The sequence below is a fragment of the Asparagus officinalis genome, chromosome 8 (assembly GCF_001876935.1).
Source record: "Asparagus officinalis chromosome 8, Aspof.V1, whole genome shotgun sequence".
Taxonomy (NCBI): domain Eukaryota; kingdom Viridiplantae; phylum Streptophyta; class Magnoliopsida; order Asparagales; family Asparagaceae; genus Asparagus; species Asparagus officinalis.
The window spans coordinates 116,299,490-116,315,087 of NC_033801.1; the positions used below are offsets into that span (position 1 = coordinate 116,299,490).

Here is a 15,598-nt window from a genome sequence, read left to right on the forward strand (position 1 = left end):
CGGTTGGGGAAGGAAATCGGAGAGGGAAAAAAATCTGAGCTGACGGCGATTTCAGCAGAGTTTTCCCTCTTCCATCCGAGCAAACCAAAGCGGCACAAAGAAATGGATAGAAACAAAAAAACTGACGTGGAGGACTAAAAATCTGACGTGGAGGGGTTTTCTGAGTTTTCCACCCCTTATAATAGCGAACCAAACAGCCCCTAAATACCAAACTGGCAAATGTGTTCGTATAAATATACCAATTTGGTATTTTAGCCTTCGTAAATATGAGAAATTTAAGGGATATATGTGCAAAAAATCTATAATTTTGTATTTAAAGCTCTCCGCTAACGGTCAGATAGGCCTTAATGGCAATTTTGAGATAACTAAATATACCTTATTGTCACTAGTGCCACTAAATTGAACTTAATTGGTACATGGGTGCTACTAAATACACCAAAATGGTAATTTAGCCTTGAAATAAGTGTAAAAAGCACATGGACGCATGCTCCAATTCCCTCTCCACTGCCTAGCATTACTAAAAACCTTGTCGATCAACTAGTTCTTCTTGAGAAAGTTTAGCGACAGTTGCTCTCAGCAACTACAGTTTGACACTCAAGTTTTATTGGCCCACGTGTTAACTATTTTCCATTGGATACATGTACCGCCAAAGAAGGAAAAAAAATTGTATAGCTCGCAAAAATGGTAGAATAGATACAATTATAGTAGGGTTAATTTAGAAAGAAACCAACTGAAGTTTGGGAGAGATCCAAATAAGGTTTTCTATTACATTAAACTCCTATAAACTTTAGGAGATATATTGCACATAACTCTGAAATTTTCCATAGAACTAAATTTCACTTAAAATTTATCATTCCTTCCTCCAAATTAGCAGAAACAATTGTTAACTAGAATATGTCACGTCTTAAGCACATGACAAAAAAGTATAAAAATTCATTCTCAACCTGAAAAGTATCATTTGATTAAAAAATGGGTTATTTGTACTTTGGTATCCTAAAATTTACTCATGTTTTAACTTTTAAACTCTAGAGTTTATTTTTCAAACACTTTGATGTCCTAAAGTAATATCTTTTTTTAACTTTGATACCCCAACGTTCTTTTATGACACTTTGATACCCCAAAGTGTATTGTTTTCTAATTTTGATATCCAAAATCTTGGCTTTGACACTTTAATGCCCTAGAGTTTTGGATATCAAAGTTAAAGAAATGTGTACTTTTGGGAATCAAAGTTAATAAAGCTGTAAAATTTGGGATATCAAAGTTAAAAAATTATAAACTTTAGGGTATCGAAGTCTCAAAAAGAAATTTTAGAGTATCAAAATGTTAAAAATAAAGCTCCGGCTATCAGAGTTAGGAAAGGTATAAATGCCCTAGAGGGGGGGGGTGATTAGGGTCTTATGCTAATCTAATCCGATTTTATGCCAATTAAAACTAATTAACAAATATATTCTTGCAAGATAGATATATAAAGAGTTGTGTGCAAGAATATGCAATATACACAAGGTGATATATCCTAGCAAAGAGGTATACTATATGATATATGCAAGGATATGCAAACACAAGGGTAACATAAACAAATGATATAGTGGATGAAATAAACAATGAGAGAAAGGCTATAAAGATGAACAAATATAAGTGTGCTAAGCTAAACTCAAATAAGCAATATGATCACGGAGTTCGGACCTTCCGTCCTACGTCTCCGCTCCCCACTCCCGAGGAGAAATCCACTATCACAATCCGGTTTGGAAGCCGGAACTTCTACACACTCGGTTTACAAGCTTACCGAAAACTCTCACACAACAAACACTATGCAATCACACTCTACACCATCACAAGTGTTGGACCTAGCCGTGTCTCCCTCAAGTGCTCGGTTATAACCTCTCCCTAGGTTCGTCAAACGACGCCACTCCTCTTGGGACGATCCCCGACTCTCACCACACACTCCTCTCGGTGTACAAGTGTATTACAAAGTGTATCCTCACAATTAGGCTGAGAACTCAATTAAGCACAACTCAATGTTACAATCTCTCACAACCCTAATATACTATGTATGCAAATACAATAAGCTCATGTGGGTGTGTGTAACAATGAGATTAAAATCAAATCTAAACTCAATATAAAAACTAGCTTTAAAGAAAGATAATCAAATAACTAAGAAAATATAAAGCTAGATAAGAGTTTAAAAAACTTCTCAATAGATCAAGAGGTGGAGGGAGAATAGTTGGAAGCTCAAACTTTAATAGATTATCTCCTCAAGCTCTTGTGGAATTTTCTTCACAAACAAACTCTTGAAACAAACTTAAAAACCCTTCAACAAACTTATAAAACTCTTTTTAAAACTCTCTTAAACATCCATGAGAAACAATAAAAGTTAAGAGCTTTTTATAGCCTCTTAAACCAGCCACAAACTCCCAAAAACCGAAAATATCAAAAACTAGCCGTTACTAGCCGTTATAGGCTGAAAAGACCAAAATACCCCTAAATTCAGTATTCTGGAAATTTATATATCTGGCTTTGTAAAATCAATAACAAATAGTAAATCAACTCCAAAAATTATGAAAATTTAAGAGAAGGTTAGAGACATGTAGAAGAACATGTTAGAGAAAGAATTTATGAAAAATCATTTATCATTTGAGAGAAATAAATATTTGAACACAGATATACAGTTTCTGAAAATCTGCTGACATACACGATTTTGTAAAATCAATTAGGCACAGTAAATCAACTCCAAAAATGGTAAAATTTTAAGAAAAGTTTCTAAACATGTAGGTAAACATTTCAAAGAAAGAATTTCTTAAATATCACTTCCCATTTGTGAAAACTCATCTGTTTTGTAAAAATATACACGAACATGCACGAACGAAAAACATGATTTTGTAAATTCAATTAAACGTAATGTTTTGTAAAAATATACACGAACATGCACGAACGAAAAACATGATTTTGTAAATTCAATTAAACGTAATAAATCAATTTCAAACTTGATGAGACTTTGCGAAATGTTTATAAACATGAAAACAAACATGTTAGAAAAAGAATTTCTTAAATTGAAATTTTCATTTGTGAAAACTCATGTATTTTGTAAAACTTATAAATACATGTGTACATAAACAACTTTACCATATGAAACCAAACATGTAAACATGAAAACCAAAACTTGTGTTGTATATATATGTGATTACATATATATACAAGGAAACCAATAAAATGTGTGTGTATATGATATTGAGCTTAGAGTATATAACACACATAATATAAACCTAAACTAAATATACCCAAGCTTGATTGGTCTTCAATAAGCTCTACTTGGTAATCTCGCGGATGAAGCTTGAACTTGATCTTTAACTTTGAATTGCAAGGCTTCACCGACATTCCGCCAACCTCCTTTGGATATGATCGTTGAAGCTCTATTTCATCCATCCTCCAACTCGTTGTTTGCCTAAAATAAATACGAAAACACAAACACTAGACAAACAATATTAGTGGTAAATTATTTGTTAAACATCATCAAAACAAAGAGGCCAACAATCTCCCCATTTTTTATGATGACAAACAATTTACAAAAAAAGGATATATGCATGAAAGGAAATGAATATATAAGTTACAATAAACATGCATATAAGCAAACAAGATAGATATACTCACAATATTTCTCCCCCTTTGACAACATCAAAAAGGGGACAAAAGAATTAAGAGAGCGAAAGCTCCCCCTATCAATAAGCATAGGTGAGTATAATACATAGAAAGATATAGGAATTGCTCTCCCTATCAAAATGCCTCATGAATGTATGAAATTAAAGATCATGGCAAAACATGCTAAACACAACTCACATACAAAAAGATAATGAGAACACATATAAATATGTTAATATGAAAGAAGTGTCTCATTAACACAAAAGATATAAAAGCCATATAAAAGAATAGATTTATGAAAACAAAAGAAGAGGAACATGAGAATCATGCAAAAAGTTTTCAAATGAAAACAAATCAACCAAAAGAAATCATAAATCAAAGTTTAAATCCAAAAACGTAGAATCAAATCATCATTGATTCAAAAATCAAGAGAGGCAACTATATCTAGCTCTTGAGCTAGTATCAACCCATATAAACTTTTTAGCACCCGGTAAACAAGATTTGGGAATAAACACCCAATAAATCCGGAGGGTTATATAAGTACAAACCTCTTATCAAAATAAAATAATAATCATGAAAACAAAAGATTTGATACAAGAAAAATTGTTTTCATAACCAAAAGATTTTAAAGCATAATTTTTAAAACCAAGAAAAAGAAAGATAAAAACATTAAAATTCTTGGTTTAAGAATCAAATTTGTTTTGGTACCCAAGAACTCTTGGTACCAAAAGATTTAGGGACATGACCCCTATCATTAAAGCTCAAAGCCCTTGGGTTATGAACCCTCTTAGGCATATGTAGTGCACTAACACGGTCAAAGCAATAATCGCTCAAATGACCCTTCCGATTGCAATATGTGCAATAAAAGAGATCCATTTGTTTTTGTGGACCATTAGCTCGTGCACGAGAATCATTTGCAAACAAAGATTTTCTTTTAAAATTATTTTGCAAATGAGAAACATCATTAAACAAAGGTGGTCTTTTTGGAGCAAATTGCAAATTTGGAGCATTTTGCAAATCAAAACAAAATTTAGCAAGATGTCCAAACCTACCACAAACATCACATTTAAAAACATGTGGTCTACTAGAAATATTTGGCAAATGAGATTTATTTTTCAAATCAAAACAATATTTGGCCAAATGACCAAGACGACCACAATGATCACATCTATACACATGAGCATGCTTATGATGAATAATGGGTGCATGTGTGTGTTCATGTGATGAAGAAGCTACATGAGATGCACAAGAATAATTAATATTCTTATATTTTTGTACATCATAACAAAACTTAGCTGAATGACCTTGACGGCCGCAAATAGAACACTTATAAGTTTTGCTATACATGTGTGCATAATGAGTTTGGGCAAAATGGCCAGATTGGTATATTTTTTAGAGGCTTGGTGACATGTTGGTATATTTTCTTTTAGTTTTGTCAGATTGGTATAAATTTTTAACTCCGGCGCCATATAGACCTTAAATTTGGTCGGAGTTACTGTTCCGACCAGGGCTGATGGAATTTTTTACAAAAAACCCCCTCATCAAATATAATTTCCTGCTCCTACCCCCCCCTCCTCCTCGTCCTCTTCAACCTCCCCCTCTTCCTCCTCCTCCTCATCCTCTTCTTCCTCCTCCTCATCCTCTTCAACCTCCCCCGCGAAGTCAGCTCCTCGCCGCCGGCGAAGACCATCAGTCCCTCGGTTTTGGCATTGAAAATCAATGCAGGAAACTGATGAATCTATAAGAGACCTTCCCCCTTCAGCCATCGGTGACCCTAATAATTTTGATGCACAAGCCTTCTTAAATGCAAACAGGGGGAAACCAATGAAAGCCATTGTTGAACAAGTTCGTGATGGCAGTACACATAAAGTTTGCTCTGAAGACATTGAATTTTGAATTTGCCTAGTACAAACAGGTTGATTTGGTTATTGGTTTCTGTATATCAATTCTCAAGACATTTTTGTTAAAAAAACTGGGCACATGCATATGTTAGACCCTAGAGGGGGGTGATTAGGGTCTTATGCTAATCTAATCCGATTTAAATGTCAATTAAAAATAATTAATACGTTATCCTAGCAAGTATGAAATACAACAATATTTGTAAGCTAGGATAAGCAATGTAAACAATAAGATATATCCTATATGATGAAATATATATATATGCAAGGATATATAAACTGACACAATGGTAAACAATATGAACTAGATAGTGGATGATATAGATAATGAGCTAATGACAATGGCGATATAAGATATGAACATAAAAATGAATGAACGCCAAAGCACACTCAAACATGCAATATGATCACGGAGTTCGGACCTTCCGTCCTACGTCTCCGTTCCCTACTCCCGGGGAGAAATCCACTATCACAATCCGGTTTGGAAGCCGGAACTTCTACACACTCGGTTTACAAGCTTACCGAAAACTCTCACACAACAAACACTATGCAATCACACTCTACACCATCACAAGTGTTGGACCTAGCCGTGTCTCCCTCAAGTGCTCGGTTACAACCTCTCCCTAGGTTCGTCAATCGACGCCACTCCTCTTGGGACGATCCCCGACTCTCACCACACACTCCTCTCGGTGTACAAGTGTATTACAAAGTGTATCTTCACAATTAGGCTTAATATAATAAATGTTTGTTCTCTACTATGGATGAGAACACAATGAAAGCTCACACTCAATTGTTACAACTCTCACCAATCTAAATATATTATGTATGAAAATACAATAAGCTCAATGTAGGTGTGTGTAACAATGAGATAATATAATCAAATCTAAACTCAATATAAAAACTAGCTTTAAAGAAAGATAATCAAATAACTAAGCAAATGTAAAGCTAGATAAGAGTTTAGAAAACTTCTCAATAGATCAAGAGGTGGAGGGAGAATAGTTGGAAGCTCAAACTTCAATAGATGATCTCCTCAAGCTCTTGTGGAATTTTCTTCACAAACAAACTCTTGAAACAAACTTAAAAACCCTTCAACAAACTTGTAAAACTCTTTTTAAAACTCTCTTAAACATCCATAAGAAACAATGAAAGTTGAGGGCTTTTTATAGCCTCTTAAACCAGCCACAAACTCTCAAAAACCGAAAATATCAAAAACTAGCTGTTACTAGCCGTTATAGGCTAAAAAGACCAAAATACCCCTAAATTCAGCATTCTGGAAATTTACATATCTGGATTTGTAAAATCAATTAAACATAGTAAATCAACTCCAAAAATTATGAAAATTTGTGAGAAGGTTCTAAACATGTAGAAGAACATGTTAGAGAAATAATTTATGAAAATTCATTTATCATTTGAGAGAAATAAATGTTTGAACACAGATATACAGTTTCTGAAAATCTGCTGACATACACGATTTTGTAAAATCAATTGGGCACAGTAAATCAACTCCAAAAATGGTAAAATTTTGAGAAAAGTTTCTAAACATGTAGTTAAACATTTCTAAGAAAGAATTTCTTAAATATCACTTCCCATTTGTGAAAACTCATCTGTTTTGTAAAAATATACACGAACATGCACGAACGAAAAACATGATTTTGTAAATTCAATTAAACGTAACAAATCAATTTCAAACTTGATGAGACTTTGTGAAATGTTTATAAACATGAAAACAAACATGTTAGAAAAAGAATTTCTTAAATTAAAATTTTCATTTGTGAAAACTCATGTATTTTGTAAAACTTATAAATACATGTGTACATAAACAACTTTACCATATGAAACCAAACATGTATATATATATATATATGAATATGTATTTGTTTCATATTTAAACTTAAAAGCCAAGAACCAAAACTTGTGTATATATATATAACTATATATATAAAAACAAAATATGTGTGTGTATATATGATTGAGCTTAAAGTACTAACACACATAATATAAAACCTAAACTAAATATACCCAAGCTTGATTGGTCTTCAATAAGCTCTACTTGGTAATCTCGCGGATAAAGCTTGAACTTGATCTTTAACTTTGAATTGCAAGGCTTCACCGACATTCCGCCAACCTCATTTGGATATGATCATTGAAGCTCTATTTCATCCATCCTCCAACTCGTTGTTTGCCTAAAATAAATACGAAAACACAAACACTAGACAAACAACATTAGTGGTAAATTATTTGTTAAACATCATCAAAACAAAGAGGCCAACAAATGTTAGAGTACCAAAGTGCAAAATATCCCTTAAAAATATGAAAAATTCCTTCTCATCATGAAAATAATTTCTTCTCTATCCGAAAAAGTATCATTTAATTATGAAAATTCCTTTGAGTTGATAATTCATGAAGGTAATTTGGAGGATTAAATGATAAAATTTAGGTGAGATTTAGTGAAATAAAAAAGTTCAGAGGTGTTACGTGCAATAACTCCTAAAGTTATAGGATTATAGTGGAATAAAATAGATTATAGGGATTTAACGCGACACTCGCCAAAGTTTGGCATTTTTTGAAATTAACTCTACTAGAATTGGATTTGTTCCCTTTATCTTTGCAAACTACACAATTTATCCTTCTTTGGCCGTAGAGTATCTAAGGGATAATAATGGAAGCGTAGGCCAATGAAAACTCAAGTATGAAATGGCAGTCGCTAGACTTTCTCATTCTTTTAGGGGAGAAAGGCTCTGTTTTTGGCAAAATTAGTTGAAAGCTGCGAGATTATAGCTGAAAGCTGTCAAGCTAGCTGAAAGCTGTGAAATTGTAGCTGAAAGCTGATAGCTGTGTAGCTAGCTGATTGACTAGAGCTGTTTGGCAAAAGAAGCTGTACAACTAGTTTAAATTTGTTAAATGACTAAAAAGGTCATGTAATATTATTGATATAAAATTAGAATTATTAGGGGCAAAAACGGAAGAAGAAAATTGACAGCTTCTTCCCAAAGACAAACGCTACTTGAGATAGCTTTTCAAAAGCTACTTGCAAAAGACACAATCTCCAAAATAATCTCCTCCTATTTTTGGTCACCAAACAGCTCTACTAGCTTATTGACCAAGTCAATAAGATGGTCACCAAACAGCTCTACTAGCTTATTGACCAAGTCAATAAGACACAAGCTCTTAGATAAGACACTTTCAAAAGCTCTTCGACACTCGCCTAAAACTGCTGCAAATGGGTGGGTTGGGTTTATTTATCTGTTAAGGCTAGGTTAAGTTCATGGAACGCATGGCGGCCAATTGAAGCTAGTGATAGCTAACACTCGCGCAAGCCGAGTTTTGTTAGAACTCCTCCTTTTTAGGGTCATATGACTTTCTTGCTGCGTTTATCAACATCATGTGCTATGCTTTTCTGATAAATAAGAGTATGTTTGACGACTGATCAACGTGACTTAAAAGCTACCGAGACATGTTTGGCAAACAACTTATTTTGACTTATAAGCCTGAAAAAATAAATTGGGATAACCTAACTTATTTTTTTGGTGACTTATAAGCCACATAGTTTGATCAAAGACCATTTTACCCCTTAGCATTTAAGAAAAATCCAAAGCTCTCTTTCTCCATCTCCAACCATTTTTGGTCATTTTGACAATAAGGATGGATTTTAAGCCACTCGTTTGCCAAATGCTCTCCCGCTGAAATAACCAAACACTTTGAATTATAATCCACTTGAATATTAACCATTTATGGATTGTAAGCCAAGCAGATTATAATTCGAATTTACCAAACATGCTCTAAGGCCACTAAAGATTGCAAAGTGGTCTTCTAACTGAGGAAAAGAAAAAAATCGAAGTAGAAAATGTATCTAGTATACAATCTTCTCCCTTCACTTTATAATCCACATTCTTATTATCACTTCTTGACAGCACCAAATATTCCATAAATAAGACCAGCAAATTGTCACTCCTTTGATATATAATATTAGGAGTGCATACGGTTTGGATATGGCTCTGATGTGATACTTATCCATACTCGTTTACCAATCACGGATATGGATATACCTCATTCATATCCGCTAAAGTCGAATACGAATACAGATATGCATTATGATACATAAGCGGATATACATGTGGATACAAAACAAACACTAGAGAACTAGATAATATTGAAACAAAATATAGTTCATATGATACAAGAGTAGTCATTAATATGTTTGTTATTTCTGATAGATATTCTGATCATCAAAATTAACCTCAAATCCATTAATCTAAGAATTAAAATTGTCGCAACAATATACCCATATATATTCAGATGTTTCAGATATGCATCCGGATATTTTACTACATAACCATATCAGCAACCGGTTATAGATTTTAGTAACCATATCCGTATCCTAATGGATACTGATACTGATATTTCCTCAGATACAAATATTTTTGTGCACCCCTATATACTACAATATTCACTCCATAAAATTCAAGTGCAGCTCTCCATGTTCTACCATGTATCTACACAGCATGCACAATATCTAACTTTGTGCACACACTATAGCATACATCAGACTTCACAAAACACTAAAATACAAGACACAAGACATTTATTCTGCTTCAACTTCTGAATAAGGCCTAAAGTCTGCTAAAAGACGCAAGTGAGTTGCACATGAATATCTATTAATACGAAGGATTGAACAAATCCTGCCAATGAGTCAGATAAGAGTTTCCGGAACAAATTACTATTGTTGTATGAGGGTCTAAATGAGTATTTGTTCATAATCTTGTAAAACTTCAATCATGATCTGGCACTCATTTAACAGTATATGTTCTACAAGATTATGAACAAATACTTTTGATGTAACATGTCAGTATAAATTAACCACTAAAGGTTAAACAAGAAGTTAGACGCCAAAATTACTTACAATATCAAGTAGAATGTCATCCATAATCTAGAACTAGTTGTGAACATCAAGAAGGCTATAATTTCACATCAATTTCTGGTGAATCATGAAAAACCAAAATAAGCTCCTTGCAAAGGCTATCTAACATGTTGCAGCCAGAAACTTCTTCACTACTGGTTGATAACTGAGAATTGCTCTCTGAGGGTTCCTTCGAGGTTTTGATAAGTCAAATGCTTTCATGAAACATCTTGATCGCATCTGTTGTTGAAATCATCTGCGCAGACTGATGGAGATTCTGAAGCTGAACTTTTTTCTCAGTTCTTGTTGCCAATTTTTCTATAAAGTCATCTGGAAGATTGATATATGCACTGTGTAATATGCACTACAAACGCATCAGAGGAAATGTTTTCAATATGCAATAGAAAAGAGATCAAGAAAGACAGTCTTCTACCTAGAAATTCCTCTAACAAAGCCCCACTTGTAAGCAATAAGTACAGATTGCTTAAAGCCAACATTAAAGCCCTTTTGTGCAGAAGCTTCTTTGCCAGCTGAAATGCCATTTCGATACCCCATCTATTTTTTTTTCCTAATAAATTAGAAAATACGTAATTTGAAGTGCTTACACAGTGCGTAATAAGTGTGGATGAAAAAATTAACTGGTATAAAGATTTTCACAAAAAGGGCACCATATGAAATTGTCCATGCCTCCTTTTCCACTCCCTATTTAGTATGTATGAGTGGTTTCTGCCATGATTTGTGATACTATTTAATATTTCATCTTCGCCCCATAAGTCAATATCATCATCTACAAGCAATCAATAGTGAATAAAATAAAGACGAAAGAAAGAAAATATTATTTGCACCAGATGAAATGCAGATGATCAACATCGTGAAAATTGGAAAATAATCACGAATAAAATTGCATAGACATCAGCTCAACTCATAACAAAGTTGAAGACATGGATGGTCATGGAAGGGTCAGGAAATTTTATCAAATGATTATCCATATATATGTGTATAACCCCGGGAAACCCCAAAAGATTTCAATTAGCTATGCTCCTGGGTAATTCTGACAAGCTCTGAAGAACAGCAATTGGCAAAATAACATCTCTACTTGAGAATAGAGAAAGGGCCCGGAAATTTCTGAACGTCCATATATTAACATTAGAGTGTTTGCACATATTTTTATAGATAACCAAGCAGTGTAATTAAATACTGTTAGGAAATGATATAAAAAAAATTTGAATGTTGTTCCAAAATTTTTACACCAAATAACTTGGTTGTAAGTTTGTAACAGCACAAGATGGGCACTTTTACTCCTTATATAGAACATTTCCCAGCAAATAAAATGGCAAAAGCTAACGATCGAACTTCACGTAAAGGAAGATATATGCCATACGTTGTGATCTTATCACCATTTTTCTATAAGCAACAAGACTTCTCATTGTTCTCAATGAAAAGGGAAAGCGAGAAAAGTAATAGAAAAAGTTTATGATGAAATGTGTGTCATAGTCATATATTATCCTAACACCTAATAAGATGCCTGAACTCAAAATGTCAAACATGAATGATGTAGACAACTCCATTATTTTGTGCTTAATGTTTTGCTGTTTCACTCTCTATCCCAGCTCATGATAAAGTAGGGAATTGACTAACCAAGGCAGAGCACCAAAACTTGGTTGGATATCTAAGTAGTAAGCCTTAAAGAAAAACAAACAAATAACAAAGCTTTTATTGCAAATTTTGGGGGTTGGCTACCTGAATCATATTTTTCCATTCAGTTCTATTACGGGTTGTCATATCAAAAATTGCCTCAAACCAAGTTCATTTAGATATACTTCTTGTGCTCTTTGCCCAGTATTATAATCTTATCACACTTGTAACCGATGCATTTCGTGTCATCCATTGTACATGACAAACATGACCAAACTATCACATACGATCACAAACATAGAACATGCAAATAATAGATTGTGATAGTTTGGTCATGTTTGCATGTTCTATGTTTGTGATCGTATTGATTTGTGATTTTTGGTAAATCCGTCTCGCTAATATCCAACTCGAACTCAACTTACTCCACTATACACATAACACTGTTTATAAATTAAGATTTATTTTTTAAAGATATTAGACCCTTAAATCATAGGTATTTTGTTAGTCCCTCAAAGCTTCATATTTTGATATTAGTCATTCTAGTTAGTTGGTCTTAAAATAGGTGGGAAATATTCTATTTTCTCTAACTTTTTTCTTGAATGGTTAAGAATACCCCTCTCATCCCTCATTTTTGACATCCTCACTCTCCTCTCTGTACCTGACCACTGCCGCTGCCACCCCCTCTTCACCCTCTCCCTCCTCCACTAGGTCTGCTCCAATGTGATGGATGTGACATAAACAGTGGAGGTGGTGATAGTGATGATAGATGAGGTGAGAATATTGGCGAGGAGGTGATAGACGAGGAGGAGATGGTGATAGAGGCAAGAATGCCAACAATGGTAGACAGGGTGGCGGCAAGAATGAAGGAGAGAGTAGAGGCAGATGAGATGGAGGTAGGGGTAGTAAATGATCGATTCGAATCGAATACGAAGGTGTTCGTATTTGTATATTTAAAATTATCAAATGTGAAATCTAATATTCATCTATGGAGTTTTTCGAATTTGAACTCAAATACTTGGTATTTTATAAATATTCATGAATATTCACCAATACTTATCAAATACCAAAGTATATTTATCCTGCTAAGAAATTTGATTTTCAAATAGTCTTTAAATTAATAAATGAAAATTATTCCTTTATAATATATAATGAGTATATGTTTAAATCAAAATTTTCTTTAGAAAACATATTTAAGATTATTTAAATATTAAAATTACTATATAAAGCTTAAGTAAAAATGGTAAGTGAATTAAAAATACGGCATCATATGTGCAATAATATAAATAATAAGTGATCAAATTTTAAACAAATATCTTATAATCAAACGAATCAAATATACATCTAGTTAAATTATATTCATTAGTAAACTTGAATACTAAAAAATATTTGTTTAGTGATAAATGAACTATCAAAATCGAATATGACTGAATAGTTACTCGAACGGTTATCGAACTATTTGTTAATTATTTGGTTCCTTTCCATCCCTAAGAGGAGTAGAGAGAGGGGGAGGGGTAATAGGCTAATTCCACAACTATGGTCAGTGTATATACCCAACCATAGTTTAGGGTTTTGCACCTAAACCCAATAGAATAACTAATATCAACACATTAAGATAGTGGGGGACTAATATAAAAATATGAAGATTTGGAGATTAATATCAAAATAACTATGATTGAAGAGACTAACGTCTTGAAAACCCTATAATTAATTAAATAAAATTGAAGATACAGAAAGTTTTAAAAAAATCAAAATTCATTGGAGAAAATAAGGAAAAATCCAAAGAAAGAAAGGGAAAAGGAGAGCCGTACCAGCCATTGCTGCACGCCAAGAAAGCTTCTTCTCTTCTCCTTGATGTCAGGTGGGTTTAGATGCAGGGGTGTAAGTGGGTACCCAGTAACCCGACAAAGATTCGACCCGACTTAATGGGTACGTTTGTTAGGCTGTAAACGGGTTGACTTCAGTTCGGTTTTGTGAGAGACCCAAATTCAGATCGTAGGAAATGCCTTATATCCTGTTGAAAGGAAATTTGGATTGTAACACAAAATTTAGGAGAGGGAGCAATGTTGTCTTTAATAAATGATAAATGAGGAAGTCTAAAAATATTTTCTCAAATTTTTTTCTTTATTTGCAAATTCTGGTGGGTCTGGTGAGAAAAGTTTAAAATTCATGGGGACTTTGTGAAAAACTCCAAAATTAATGTGGATTACGTAATATAAACAAGTTCAAGGGAGTTATAGGCAACACGTCTAAAGTTCAAGGGGTTGTGCGGAATTTACCCTTCCTATTGAAGTAAGTGTAAGAAAAAGGGGATATTATATTTATCCCTCAAATATCCTCCATATAGTTTATTTTTAATATATGTCCTACTTGTTATGCATATGACCCAGATTTCACAGGCGGGCTAGTTAGACCATCTCGTGACATCAAGTTAACTTAATTAATAAGGGAACTCACTTAACTCAACAAAAGTGCATGATATCCTCACTCAATTTGTAACCAGATTACGACCCAAAGGCCCGACCTAAAAGCTCGGATACGACGAAAGACATCCATGACAACTAGGCTCATCTCAGCTCAGTTAACATACCTCAACCCTATCGTCCTGGTTTTACGGTTTTTTGCCTAACTAAAAATGATTGATTCAAATAGTATCATATATATCCTCAACAAACCATGTTAGAAAGTATCAATTGAGTACACAATCTCTTTGATTGCTAACTTTCATAGCTTATGTGATCTACACATACGTATGTTAGTTGTACCATTCTACACCAATAAGATTCTGCCACATGAACTTACCTGCAGGCCAAGTAACTATCATAACTATCTTGGCCATCAGGATGGTGACATATGTATAACTTGATCTGTTCAAGCAATTAGTATAAATATGCAAACCCTACCAATAGATGAGTGACGATGCTTCTTGACTTTGGCTTGTTTTCGCCAACCTTAGTCTATGAAACTCTCTTCTTTGAACCCTAATCTACATGCGTACTCCTTTAAACTTCATCATCAAGAGTGTCACTTAGATATCAGGTAGGCATTGTTGGACAACCTACCATCATCAATCTAACGCTTTTCCTATGTATCACAGGCACTCTCAATCGAAGATCATCATAAGACATCAAGGGAGATGATGAGACACTTAACATTGAGTCCAATTTTACCAATTCAATCTATCATGTTATTCCTTGCATCAACCATTGTAGGCGTCAAAAATTACCTATAGGTCATCGAATACAACTCGAATCAAAGAGTGGACGAATCGAGAAGGTTCACGTCAACCAGCTCGCGCACGTCGGTCAACGCGTGCGTGTCAATCAGTTCGCACGCGTTAGTCAATGCGCGTACGTCAGTCAGCTTGCGCGAGTTAATCAGCTCGCACGCGTCAATCATCTCGCACACATCAATCAACACGCGCGCGTCGATCAACACCAAGCGACCGAATGCACTCGTCAGTCAACTTGCGCTTATCGGTCAGTTCCAAGTGCCTTAAAGAAGCTAACGAGCGTATGAAGCAAGTTAGCAAATCGTA

The 15,598-nt window shown here is 34.1% G+C and overlaps 1 protein-coding gene across 2 annotated transcripts; it reads right to left on the reverse strand.

Annotated features, from left to right (window-relative positions):
- On the reverse strand, positions 10,502-13,981 carry LOC109851238 (yae1 domain-containing protein 1). 2 transcript variants are annotated; one of them, XM_020421280.1, is made up of 2 exons: positions 10,862-10,983; positions 10,502-10,778 (listed from the first exon to the last, which is right to left on the reverse strand). In XM_020421280.1, exons 1-2 carry the CDS (start codon positions 10,981-10,983, stop codon positions 10,637-10,639), a joined length of 264 nt encoding a protein of 87 aa, XP_020276869.1. In that variant the 3' UTR covers positions 10,502-10,636. The 2 variants fall into 2 exon arrangements, 1 of the variants encoding a protein (XP_020276869.1); XR_002249727.1 differs by lacking the exon at positions 10,862-10,983 and adding an exon at positions 13,872-13,981 and having other exon boundaries at positions 10,693-10,778.